Source organism: Chrysochloris asiatica, unplaced genomic scaffold, assembly GCF_000296735.1.
Source record: "Chrysochloris asiatica unplaced genomic scaffold, ChrAsi1.0 scaffold00154, whole genome shotgun sequence".
NCBI classification, from domain to species: Eukaryota; Metazoa; Chordata; class Mammalia; order Afrosoricida; family Chrysochloridae; genus Chrysochloris; species Chrysochloris asiatica.
In genome coordinates this window covers 2,482,885-2,496,972 of record NW_006408672.1, presented here as the reverse complement: position 1 = coordinate 2,496,972, position 14,088 = coordinate 2,482,885, and the positions used below count along the sequence as shown (strand labels likewise).

The 14,088-nt window shown below is 40.1% G+C and overlaps 1 protein-coding gene across 2 annotated transcripts in view; it reads right to left on the bottom strand.

Moving 5' to 3' along the window:
• Positions 1-5,241, bottom strand: part of TMPRSS3 (transmembrane protease, serine 3) — a 52,064-nt gene extending 46,823 nt beyond the window's left edge. Inside the window, exons 1-2 of one of the 2 annotated variants that reach the window (XM_006870825.1) lie at positions 5,096-5,241; positions 4,498-4,636 (exon numbers count right to left, since the gene is read on the bottom strand). In XM_006870825.1, coding sequence (XP_006870887.1) covers positions 4,498-4,591 — 94 coding nt within the window. In that variant the 5' untranslated portion in view covers positions 4,592-4,636; positions 5,096-5,241. Of the gene's footprint in view, positions 1-4,497; positions 4,637-5,095 lie in introns of those variants that run through there. The other variant, XM_006870826.1, reaches the window with a different exon arrangement.
• Between the last annotated feature and the right edge of the window lie 8,847 nt (positions 5,242-14,088).

Here is a 14,088-nt window from a genome sequence, read left to right as displayed (position 1 = left end):
ATTAAAAAAACCAAGGCAAAAAATTCAATATAATAAAGAATTTAAAGGGTTGTTTCTCAGTAATAATGTTACTTAAGGTCATTTAAGAATCTTTTTCATTGTATAGTTTTCATTTTAAAAATGAATAATACAAAACAAACAAACAAACTCATTGTTATTGAATTGTTTCCAACTCATAGCGACCCTGAGTGGGGTTGCCGAGAGCTGCAAATCTTTATGGGAGCAGAAAACTTCATCTTTCTTCCATGGGGAAGCTGGTGGGTTTGAACTACCAATTTAGTAGTTAGCAGTCCAGGGCGTATCCATTGTTTTTTATTTTAAAAAAGTTTTTATTTCTCCCTATAACTACTAAATAATCATAAATAAATAATCTAAAATTAGCAGAAAGGAATCTGCATATTTTATATTCCTTGTTTTATGAAAATATTATACAATTCTATGTTCTGGTGTAGCACTGTAGGATAAATATTGGACTGCTAATCACAAGGCTGGCAGTTCAAACCTATCAGCTGCTTTTCAAAAACCCTATACAAGATCACTATGAATTGGAACCAACTCCATGACGCTTAACTTATATGCCATATATGGTAAAATAGTAATGTAAATGATACATTAAATGGATGGAATGTTTGGATGCCATAAAAAAAAAAGACCATTATAAAAACCAAGCAGCATATGGAAAAAAAACTATCTTTGTAACAGGAGTCCTTGGGGGGTGCAAACAGTTAAGAGTGTGGTTGCTAACCAAAAGGTTGGAGGTTAGAATCCACCCACAGGCATCTTGGAAGAAAGGTCTGGTGATCTACTTCCAAAAAATCAACCATTAAAATTCCTACAGAACACATTTCTACTGTGACACACAAGTAGGCTTAATAGCAACTCATGAGGGGCAAATGATGGTCCAGTGGTAGAATTCTAGCCTTCATTGCAGAGACTCAGGTTCAATTCCTGGCTAGTGTACCTCATGTACGGCCATTGCAAGTCTGTCAGTGGAGTTGCCATGTAGTGAACAGGTTTCAGTGGAGTTTCCAGTCTAAGATGGACTATGAAGAAATGCCTAGCTAGCTATCTTCTTCCAAATAAACCTGTCATAGAAAACTCCATGGAGGACAGTTCTACTTTAGTACACATATAGCCAAGAGATGCGGTTAATTTCGTGGCAACCATTTTGATACATTTTTAAAATTTCTATATCTTGAATTTAGAGATCATCTGAAGAACAGATTTGATATGTTAGACACTAAAGACTGAAGACCAGAAGAGTTGTGGGATGACATCAAAAACATCACACAGGAAGAAAGCAAAAAGTCATTATGAAGACAAGAAAGAAGGAAAAGATCAAAATGGATGTCAGAAGAGACACTGAAACTTGCTTTCCAGCATAGAGATGCTAAAGCAAATGAAAGAAATGAGGAGGTACAAGAGCTGAACAGAAAATTTCATAGGTCAGCTTGAGAACACAAAGTCAAATATTACAACAAAATGTGCAAAGATCTGGAGTCAAAAAACCAAAAGGAAGAAAATGCTGAGTATTTCTCAAGCTGGGGGAACTGAAGAAAAAATTCAAGCCTTGAATTTGTTATTGAAGGATTCTCTGGGCAAATTATTGAATGATGCAGAAAGCAGAATGATGCAGAAGTTGGAAGGAATACACAGTCACTGTACCAAAAGGAAATGGTTGATGTTCAACCATTTCAAGAGGTAGCATATTATCAAGAGCCAACGATCCTGAAGGAAGAAGTCCAAGGTGCATTGAAGGAATTGGCAAAGAACAAGGCATCAGGAATTGATGGAATAAACATTGAAATCTTTCAAGAAACTGAGGCGGCACTGGAGGCACTCACTCGTCTCTGCCAAGAAATTTGGAAGACAACTATCTGGCCAACTGATTGGAAGAGATCCGTATTTGTGTCCTTTCCAAAGAGAGTTGACTCATTGGAATGTGAAAATCATTGGGCAGTATCTTTGATATCCCATGCGAATAAAGTTTTACTCAAGGTAATACAGAAATGGTTGCAAGCATACACTGGCAGAAAACTTCCAGAGGTTCAAGCTGGATTGAGAAGAGGACATGGAATGAGGACTATAATTGTTGATGTCCAATGGATCTTGGCTGAAAGCAGAGAATATCAGAAAGACGTTTACATGTGCTTTATTGACTATGCAAAGGCTTTCGATTGTGTGGATCATGACAATCTGTGGACAACATTGCCAAGTATGACTATTCCTGAACACTTAATTGTGCTCATGAGGAATCTGTACATGGACCAAGAGTTATTTGTTTGAACAGAACATGGGAACACTGAATCGTTTAAAATTAAGAAAGGTGTGTGACAGGGTTGTATTCTTTCACCATACTTATTCAACCTGTATGCTGAGCAAATAATATGAGAAGCTGGGTTATATGAAGAAAAATGTGGCATCAGGATTGGAGGAAAACTCATTAACAACCTGTGATATGCAGATGATACAACCTTGCTTGCTGGAAGTGAAGAGGACTTAAAATATTTACTGATGAAGATCAAAGAACACAGACTTCGGTATGGATTGCATGTCAATGTAAAGAAAACAAAATTCCTCACCACTGGACCAATAAACAACATTCTTAACAGTGGAGAAAAGATTGAAGTTGTCAATGACTTCATTCTTCTTGGATCAACTATCAACACTCATGGAAGCAGCAGTCAAGAAATCAAATGACATATTACATTAAGCAGATCTGCTGCACAAGACTGTTTTAAAGTGTTGAAGAGCAAGATGTCAGCTTGAGGACTAAGGTGCACCTGACCCAAGCCATGGTATTTTCAACGACCTTATATGCATGTGAAAGCTGGACAGTGAATACGGAAGACCATAGAAGAATTGATGCTTTTGAGTTATGGTGTTGGAGGAGAATATTGAAAGTACCATGGACTGCCAAAATAACCAACAGATCTATGTTGGAAGAAGTACAGCCAGAGTGCTCCTTGGAGGCCAGGATGGCCAAACTTTGTCTCTCATACTTCGGACATATTGTCAGAAGCAACCAGTCTCTGGAGAAGGATATCATGTTTGGTAAGGTGGAGGGTCAGAGAAAAAGAGGAAGATCCCCAAAGAGATGGATTGGCCACGTGGCAGCATCAATGGGCTCAAGCGTGGCCACAATTGTGAGGTTGGCCCAGGACTGGAAAGTGTTTTGTTCTGTTGTACATAGGGTCACTGTGAGTTGGTACTAACTCGATGACACCTAACAATAACAACAATGGAGTCAGTTCTGACTCAGGGTATCCAAGGCTATAAATCTTTACAGGAGCAGAAAGCCTCATCTTTCTCTCATGGAATGGCTGGTAGTTTTGAACTTCTGACCTTGAGTTAGCAGCCTGACTCATAACCACTATGCTAAGCATAAATCCATAGGCAAGAATATGGAATCATATGTGGGACAAGAATAGGAAAAAATGCATACAAATAAAAACCAGGTATGTTTTGGGGTCAGGAAGTTACAGGGTGGTATTTTTGTTTTGTTTTTTACTTTTTTCTTTCCTTTCTTCTTCCTTTTTTTCATTTACATTGTGTTTTGAGTGATTTTAATTATTCTTACTAGAAACTTCTTTTTCTACCTCCTGCCTTCTCAATCCTACATCAATTGTCTACATGGTTTAGAAAGAACTAGATTAGGGTAGCCACCATCCCATGGTTTCTGGGACCTCATCCAGAACCCCACAGTATGCTTGTTCACAGCCCCAAAGAAGCATCTCCTGGCTACCCCCAAGCCTAACTTCTGAGTCCACACTCCCATGACTCATTTAGACAAGTCCTGATAGATTCTTGCCAAAAACATTCTACCTAGACAAACATTGTGGAATCTACCGCTTCCCTACGTGTTTGGGACTTATTTGTACAACCAGTTTTCCTTTGTTTTGTTGCTAACAACAATGTTATCACCTGAAATTGGATTTTCATCCTGTATCTAATCTCTTCAGTGATGCCCAGCTGATTTTACGTTTTCAGGAAAGGTTGGAGGACCACCAGTTCTCAGTATTTCCTGAAAAACTCAGCGAATTTCCTGGCCAGGACCTAGCAATTCTGCCAATTACTGTTGCATTTCCATCTAGCATCAAATACTTGAGTGATAACCAGCTTAGGTTTTCAGGAAGGATCGGGACCATGGGTTCTCAGTATTTCCTGGAGGTCTCAAAATGTTCTGGCCAGGATCTGACTTCTGGCTGACGGGACAGTTGTGCAGTCACATTCTCTGAAGACTTTAAACCCGAGAATAAAACCCCTGTCTACAGGTCATTGATGTTCACCAGCAGGTCAGCAAACAACGGGACAAAATGACCCCCTCTCAAATGTCCCTTCTCTCTGAGCTTCTTAACGTCCAAGAACGAGGGTATGCTCTAGTTTGTGGGTATATCAGCACTTGAGAATGTTGTTACACAAGTGACACTTGGTCACATTCATCATCTGTATAGGAGAGGATACGCAGATCATTGAGTCCCACCCAGATCTACCTACCGGGAGCAACAGGACTTATTTTCAAATCATCAAGGCCAAACAGCGATCGAAAGGAGAAGGGGGTTTCAGTTGCAGGTGGTTCGTTCTCCCCCATGGTGACTATTTCAGGGTTTCTGAGATCTGGCTCCACCTCCACCTCCTGAGTTAAGAAGGACAGAAATCATTTTCTCTCCTATTTACAGTTTTAGCGTCAAATGCATCTTCCTCATATTTTCAGTCTTAGACATTTGACAATCCACATAAAGTGAATTCAGTATTGACTGATCTAGTGAGAAGATTTGTCTAGTGAGAAGCCATTGTTTTTTTCCTGAACCACAGCAGATAAGACAGAATCTATTAGACTTAGTGAAAATTAGCAAAGGACTTAATTCCATTCAAATAACAACTTTTCCATTGCCAGTTGTACCAATCAATATAATTTAACAGTATACTTTCAGTGATGTGCCCTTTCACCATTTAGAAGTTATTGTGTAATTATTTTCAAGGCACTTTCCACCACTTTTGTGAATGTTCTTCATCTGTTCCACATAAACTCAATTCTTTGCCTACACGTGTATCTTGCACACCTACCATAAACATCATAAGTTCTGATACTCACATAATGTTCGCTCCTCCAAAATGTCGACAGCACCAGGGAAGTTTCACTTGACCACAGCAATAGCCATTTGCTGGAAACACAACCCTTTTCCTGGCTCACACAAGCATGACCTAATTAAGAATTGAAGTATCTCGGCCCTTTGGGTGCCCAGTCTCCTCCTTAAGTAGCAATGTGAGGAGCGGCCAGGGACTGCTGGCTTCCAGCACACAAACAGTGGGGCTCTGTTTCCTAAGAAAGAATTCCACCTAACAGACCGCACAAGGGGGCCAGCAGCCCTTCACAATCACTCCCTATAACTCCAAGAGGGACTGACAGGAAATGCATGCTTTCCCAATGAATCCCAAGCTGTTCTCCCAGGTATGTGCTGAAGGTTCTCTAGGAGCTTCCTTGGAGTGTTAAAACCAACTAGGGCTCCAATATGCAGATTGATACAAAACACTTAAAGCATTCATTTATTTCCTTTCTAGTTACTTGTTGAAATGTTTGAAATGCTAACGTGTTCAACTAAGGCTTTAAAAACAAACTTTGTCTCTTTGCTGTTTCCCCACAGCCATAGTAAAATCCAAGTGAGAGTTGTATGCCTAATAAAGTGTTTATTCCATTTCCATCACAAAAGTAGCTTTAAAGAATATCTTAGAAAACTAATAAATTCACATTCAATCGTTTGGGGCTTTGGTTCTTTCTGACACTTGTTCCTTACTAGCCAACTATAGCAAATTACACAGTTTAACTTTATATAAAAGAACAAAAACAAATGGTAAAATGCTTTCTGAAGAATCTCACGTGAGTAAGAAAGTCCCCTTCCTTGGTAGGTAGCACACCACCACAAAAGTTATTTTTAGAAACAGATTCTCTCCCCACATCTCTTTGACTCACCATTTCTGGAGCCGCCATCATTAAAAGCAGAAATGATTTCCTTTTTCATTATAAAAGTAAATGTGATGGTAAGCAGGCTGCCAACAAGTTCATCCAATAGGGGAATATTTTCACCAAGTCACTCAGCCTTGTCAGCCCCATCATTGTAACAAATGGCATTATTGCGGGAGTTGGTGTAATCCAAGCTGCTTGTGGCTATCAAGTAGCCCTGAGTGGTAGGACTACAGAGACCAGGGAGGGGGAAAAATGCAGCTTCCCTTTAATTAGTAAGTAAAGTAAAGAAACCTTTTCAGAAACATCACATAAGAGAATCAGGACACAGGCTCTGCTTTTATTTAAAAGGACAGGGACAGCCGAGGCTGTGAGCATACAGCCAGCAAGAGAGGCAAGGGGGTCTACTTGGTGGCGGTTTCAATTTCTCTACCTGACAGAATTCCCAGACAAAAGACAGGGAACCTAAGTCTATTCATCACAGCACTTCATATCCCATTCCGCAGGGACCTCTGTGGTTCTGAACCACATCTGCCCACAGATCCATTTAAAGATGCTTTACTGGGAGAGGACAAATCCTGGAGGCTGTGTGAAAGGGGATAAATATGTCTTTGGAAGGTCCAGCTGTGAATACTTGGAATAGAACTAGAGGGTGAATCATACTGCTGGCTGTTGATTGTCTTGGGAGTTGGCTCTGACCATGAGACCTTATGTATACCAGGTATATATAAAGCATTGCCCAGTCCCTCACCCTCTCCAGGAGCATTGGGATGTTTGAGTCCATTGTTGAGGCTACTGTGGGCATCAGTTCAAGGAACTCTGGTAGCATAGTGATTACGAATCAGGCTGCTAACCTCAATGTCGGCAGTTCAAAACTACCAGCTGATCCATGGGAGAAAGATGAGGCTTTCTGCTTCCGTAAAGAGTTACAGCCTCGGAAACCCTGTACAGGGTTACTATGAGTCGGAACTGACTTCATGGTACTTAACAACAACTACATTACTAGTTGTTCTGATGTGGTGCTGTGGAATAAAGCACTGGACCTCAAGGTTGGTTTGAACTGCGAAGTCGGAGGTTCAAGCCACTCCTTGGAAATCCTATACAGGGTTGCTGTAAGTCTGAACTGACTTGAAGGCACTCAACAACAACAACCACTTTTCTAAGCATGATGTCCTTTTCTAGCAACTGGTCTTTCCCCATGATGTGTCCAACGTAAGTCTTGCCCTACTCTATGCTCTAAGGAGCATTCCAGTTGTATTTCTTCTAGAACTGATTTCTTCACTCTTTCAGCGGTTCATGGTATATCAGCTACCCTTCACCAATACCACGGTTCAAAGGCATCAATTCTTCTGTCTTCCTTTTTCATGGTCCAGGTTTCACATGCACAGCGGTTATCAAAGTGACATCTCTGTTTTTTAAAACTTAAAAAAAAAAAAGTCTCTTGCAGCAGATTTGCCCAATGCAATCTGCTTGATTTCTTGGTTGCTGCTTCTGTTGGTGTTGATTATAAGTCCAAGTAAACGGAACTCCTTGGCAGCTTCAATTTCCTCGTCCCTATCATGATGTTATTGGTCCAGTTGTGAGGACCTTTTTAAATTTTTTTAAGTATTCATAATTACATGGAGTAGGAGTCCTGAGGTGGCACTATAGGATAAAGTATGAAACCTCGAGGTCAGTTTGAATTGCAAGGTCAGTGGTTCAAATCTACCAGCCACTCTTTGGAAATCCTATAATTGGTCGCTATGAGTAGGAACTGACTAGATGGCACTTAACCACAGCAACAACATCTACATGGTGTAGAACCAGCTGGTGAATTATGCATGCATATTTTCATTGAGTATTTCTTGAGTATCTTCCATGCCAGGCATCTAGATGCAGAGACGATACAGCAACGTTTCAACACTCACAAGTGACCTCAGATAATTACAAATGCTAGTGTGGCTCTGTAGAATAAAGCACTGGACTGCTAACCACAAGGTCAGCTACTCAGACCTCCCAGTCCCTCCTCAGAAACCCTATATAGTGTGACTGATCCTTCTCACAGCCCTGAAAACAACATGAAGAGATTAGGCTGAGGGAGGAGAGGAGCCATGAGGCTGGGGAGATGAATGAAAGCCTCTAGGAGAAGGTGACATTTTAGCTGAGATTTCAAGTACAGGATAAAGTAGGTGTTGAGAAGACAGGGTGACTTCATTCTAGCCAGAGGGACACTCAAGATGCAGAGAAAAGAAGGAGCTGAGGGTGTTTGAGAACCTAAGGAGGCTTGTATACCTGCAGAGAGGGGAGAGAACTTGGGAGCCAAGTTAGAAAGCCACATGCAGTAGATGGTGGTAGGCGGGGGCCACTGTGGTTTCGGTGTGATCGAAGTCATGGAGGATCTTAACAGGTTCATGGGGTTCCAGAGGGTCAGGGCCAATGGGTGGGCTCAGATGATGGAGGGGAGGAAATTTGGACCAGGGCATTAGTGGTATAGATAGTGGGAATCAAATAGATGTGGGATTGATTTTGATGTTGAGTTGGCAGGATTTGCCAATGACAATAGCCAAAGAGACATCTTCATACTTCATGGTTTAATTTTGTTTCATATTCCTGTCTTCTAATACTCACCCACACACCTGTCAATATATATATATCTATTTCAATTGAATGTCATGTGTTAAAGCCAGGTATTTTTCAAACCCATACATCCTCCACTAAGCTTTTTAAACTACTCTCTCCAGTCCCTGGATGTTTGCACTTAAAGACAATGGCAGAAAATTTGGAAGTTAATTCTTTCTTCACTTCTCCATGTGAATTGTAGGTGATGCTCCCAACTGGAATACAGATTTTGAGGGACTTAGTCTAAGATTTATTCTCCTTCCTAAGCTTCAACAAATGCTCAACAGAAGGATAAGTGTTGGTAAAAGTCCCATATACAGTGATGAGTTGATAATGAACAATATTGAGTAGACTTGCAGTTAATCAAAATAAATCATTAAATCAATTAACTCATTTTTTTGGCATATGTGTCATTTATTGTTGTTGTTAGGTGCCATTGAGTTGGTACAGACCCATAGCGACCTTATGCACAGCAGAACAAAACATTGCCCGATCCTGGGCCAACCTCACTATTGTTGCCATGCTTAAGTCCATCGATGCTGCCACTTGGTCAATCCATCTCATTGGGTGGGGGTCTTCCTCTCTTTCTCTGACCCCTCCACCTTACCAAACAGGATATCCTTCTCCAGTGACTGGTCCCTCCTGACAATATGTCCAAAGTGTGAGAGACTGAGTTTGGCCATCTTGGCCTCTAAAGACCACTCTGGCTGCACTTCTTTCAAAACGGATCATATGTGTCATAGGTACGTTAAAGTAGAGCCAGTTAACCAAAGGATACTCTGTTAGGGAGAGGCCCCTGAAGGGTTGTGGACTTCCATAGCTACAAAGTAGCTTCGTCAAAACTTGATATTGTTACTCTTTCCAATTTTAGCTCTTCTGGTAAGTGCTCAGTGGTATCACAGTGTGGTTTTAATTTACATTTCGTAATGACTAATGATGTTGAGCAACTTTTCACATCTTCATTGGCCACTTTTGTATTTTCTTTTATCAAGTGTTCTCTTAGCTCTCTTGGCCATTTTTAAACTGAGTTGTTTGTCTTCTTATTGATTATAATAACAAGAAGACAAAAAGTATGTACATACAAAGGAATTTCAAAAATTCATAGAAAAATGGAATAACAATATAATGGAATTTTCTCACAAACTTTCTGAAACCCCCTCTTATACACATGCACTCGATAAAACTCTGCCACTGGGTCGATTCTGACTTACAGTGACCCTATAATACAGAGTAGGGAGTTCTGTAGGGTTTCCAAGATTGTAATCTTCATGGAAACAGAGCAGAGCAGCTGGTAGGTTTGAACAACCTACCTTTTAGCTAGCAGCTGAATGCTTAACCACTGTGACACCAGGGTTCCTTTTTATTCAGATATATACAAATATTTTCTCCCAATCTGAGACTTGCTTTTTAATTTTTATGGTATGCTTCAAAAAACAAAAATTTTAAATTCTGATGAAATCTAATTCAGCAACTTGGTGTTTTCTTTTTTTATATATAATACATGTCCTAAGAAAGCTTCACAAACTCCAACATGGCAAAGATTTTCTTCTAGGCTTTCTTTTAGAAGTTTTATAATTTTACTTTTGGTTTTACTGTTACAGAGTTGGAAGTAATTTTTGCATGTGACGTGAGATAAGAGTTGAAGTTCACTTTTTTCCCACACCCAATTTTGTTGAAAAGATTTTCTTCACCCCACACTATTGAATTGCATTGGCCTCTTTGTTAAAAATCAACTATATAAAATTATATAGAAATCTTAATGTATGGATCTTTCTGCACTCTCCAATACCACACTATGACAACCCAACTTTAAAACTTATATGAAAAAGCAGGTAAGTAGAAGAGACTAGAAAAACTAGAAGAAACTAGAAAACCTCAGAGAAAAAAAGAGAAGATTTAAAAAGTAAAGTAAGATAATGGCACTGTAGGATCCGTACTGGGCTGCTAATCAGTGCTTCAAACCTACCAACTGCTCCTTGGAAACCCTATACAGGGTTGCGATGAGTCGGAACTGCTTGACAGCACTTTACAACAACAACATAGTAACTAAGACAGTATAATATGGAGGCAAAAAAGTACATAGAAACATAATATAGTCCAGGAAATTCTACTGCAATTCACTGGGCAAAGGTTGGTCTTTTCAATGAATAAAGGTGTTGTAAAGTAAGACACCGTATCCTGACCTCATACTGTTGTTGTTGTTGTTGTTAGCTGTCATTAAGACGGTCCCTGACTCATGGGAAACCCAGACATAAAGAACAAAATGCTGCTCAGTCCTGTGTTATTCCCATGATTCGATTCATTGCAGTTCAGACTGTTGTGATCCATACATAGGGTTTTCAATGACAGATTTTCAGAAGTCAATCACCAGACTTTTCTTCCTAGTTGGTATTAGTCTGGAAGCTCTGCTGACACCCGTTCAGCATACAAGTCTCCACTCACAAATGAGTGGCTGTGCTTGAGGGGCACTGGCTGGAAATGGAACCTGGAAATCCTCCTTGAAATGCTAGAATTTTACCACTACACCACCACTGGCCCTACCTCACACCATACACACAACAATTCAAATGGATCATAAAACTCATCATAAATAGTCAAAGTAATAAAGCTCTTAGACTAAAATATAAGACTATCTTCATCCCTTGGATCAGCAACAATTTGTTGAACAGATGCAGAAAGCATTATCCATAAAAGAAAACTTAGTAAATTTCATTTGAATTAATAACTTGCATTTCATCTGAAGAGTCCTGGTGTGACGCTGTAGGATAAGCAATGGACTGGTAACCAACAAGTTCATGGTTCAGACCCACCAGCCACTAGAGTTTCTATGAGTTGGAACTCAATAACACTTAACAACAACAACAACAATTTCATCTGAATTTGAAATATGGTGCTGGAGGAAAATACTGAAAAGTACCACAGACTGCCAGAAGAACAAATAAATCTATCTTGGAATAAGTACAAGCAGACTGTTCCTTTGAAGCAAGGATAGTTAGACTTTGTCTCTCATACTTTGGATATGTGATCAGAAGGGATCAGTTCCTGGAGAAGAACATGATGATTCATCAAGAGGTGTGTCAGAAAACAAGAGGAAGACCCCCAACAAGATGGACTGACCTAGTGGCAGCAGCAATGGGATCTAACATAATAATTTTAAGAATGGCACAGGACAGGACAATGTTTCATTCTGTTGTGCATAGGGTAGCTATGAGTCGGAACCAACTCTATAGCATCTAACAACAGCAACAAATTCAGAAGATGAAAAGGCAAACCACAGCCTCAATAAAACTATTACCAATAAATTCATCTAACAAAAGACACATTTCCAGAGTTCCCAGAAGTTGATAAGAAAAAGTTAACAACCTAATGAAGACAAGGGGATAGGAGACTGGAGTAGGCACTTCTTCAAAGAGAATTCAAATGACCCGCAAGCAGGTGAAATGCGACTCAATGTCATTACCATTCAGGGAAATGCAAGTGAGACTCCACTACACACCCACCAGAATGGTTACCATTTAAAAGCCTGGCATCACCAAGTGTGTGCAAAGGTATGGAGGAAAAAGATCTTTCATCCACTGCTATGGAGAGGGCACATTAGTACAAGTGCTTTGTACAATTGCAGTTTCTGATCAATGACGCACTCTGATCCAGCAATTAACTCCTATATATATACTTTATGAAATGCATACATAGGGCACAAAAACACATGCATTGACTAGTTGCAATTGTCACAACCATCAAGAGGGAAAAGCATGAGCGGAATGTGGGACCTTATCCAGAGAAGCAATGATACCAGAGATGGAGGCAGAGATGAGGACATGGAGAGAGGGAGCAGCTGAGGACTCTAGACTCATGGAAAGAGAAAGGTTGTGTGCTGGCAGTCAGGTGGCAGGCTTGCAGAATGTACCTTTGGGTTGTTTAAATGATTATATATTACTGATGGGTTTTGTGTATATCAAAAAACAAATAAACAAACAAAAAACACCAGAGGGAATAGAAGCAAATACTGGTGAATGATAATACTTGGAGGGGATTGTAATCATTGCAATGATATGAAATACTATAGGATGAGTGCAAAACTGGTTCTCCCATGTAAACTATCACTCAATTTCAATTCACAATAAAAGCTTAAAAAAAAAAATGTACAAGAATGCTCACAGCAGCATTATTCATAGCAACAAAAAACCACCCAAATGTACATTAACAGAGAAGTGACCACATTGTGCGTTATTTATCTAATGGTGCACTTACTTACACAGCAATGACAGTGATACAACAGCATGGATAAGTTTCACAAATATGATTTTGGGCAAAAGACATCAGACATGAAAAGGACATATTATACGTATCTAGTTACGTAAGTTTCAAAAATAGGCAAAATCTCTGTACATGTGAGCACGGTGGTTACCTTTGTGGAGGTGGGAGGAAATAGTTAGGAGGAGGTGGGAGTACATCTGAGATACTGGTGAAGCTGTTGAGCAGGACTTCTCAACCTCATCACCACTGATCATTTTGACCAGATCATTCTCTGTTGTGAGGGCTGCCCTGTGCATTCTTGGATGTTGAGTAGCATCCCTGACCTCTCAGCTGGACGCCTGTAATACCCCCATCCCCATTGTGACAACCCAAAACATCTCCAGACAATTTCCAGATGCCCATAAGAGGCAAACATCGCCCCTGGTGGAGGAGCAGTGCTCAATAACTGGTCTTGGGAGTATTTAGTGTGTGACCTCACTCTATGAACATTCATGAAGTTGTATATGTATCTGCATCAACTTTTCAGAATGCATAGTAATCTTCAAAAAAGCTAATACTTTCAAATAGAAAAAGAAGTTAATGGATAACTGAAAGAACGAAAATGTCTGAAGGCTAACAGGGATGATAGCTCTTCCTGGGTGGTAAAGGTTTAACATGCTCTGCTGCTATCAGAAAAGCAGAAGGTTCAAGTTCATCTAGAGGCACCTGGAAAGAAAGGCCTAGTTTGATTTTTCTACTACTGAAAAATCAACCTTTGAGAACACTGCGGGGGCAGGGCTCTACTTTGACACACATGTATCTGAGTAACTGGTTCTTTTGTTGTTGTTGTTGTTGTTGCTTTTGTTTTAACATCTTGCATGTAGATAAGGAGATTCAGCTAGAGGGTCACTCAAAGTCAGGTGGCCAGAATGACTCAGCAGAGAATTTTCACTCCTTCTCCCATTATTCTCATGAAGACTGGCCCCCAAATGCCACTCAAATAGTATCAATACTGACCCCAGGCAGGGCCTCAAATGGACCCTCTGAACCAGAACCCCATTATGGAAAGACTTAGAGTTGGTAGACATAGTACTCCATCACTCTGCAAAGAAAATTCTGAAAACCATTATCTACTGCAAACAGGATATTAGCTTTTGTCAGAAAGATCAAAAAAAAAAAAAAAGACTTGAGGTTTTCTCTTAACAGCTTCAGCCTCTCCCCAGTCTCACTCTCTTCTTTATCTACAGATTTCGGGCTGCAAGGCAAACCTCTCCAACTGCTGGCAGGAAGAG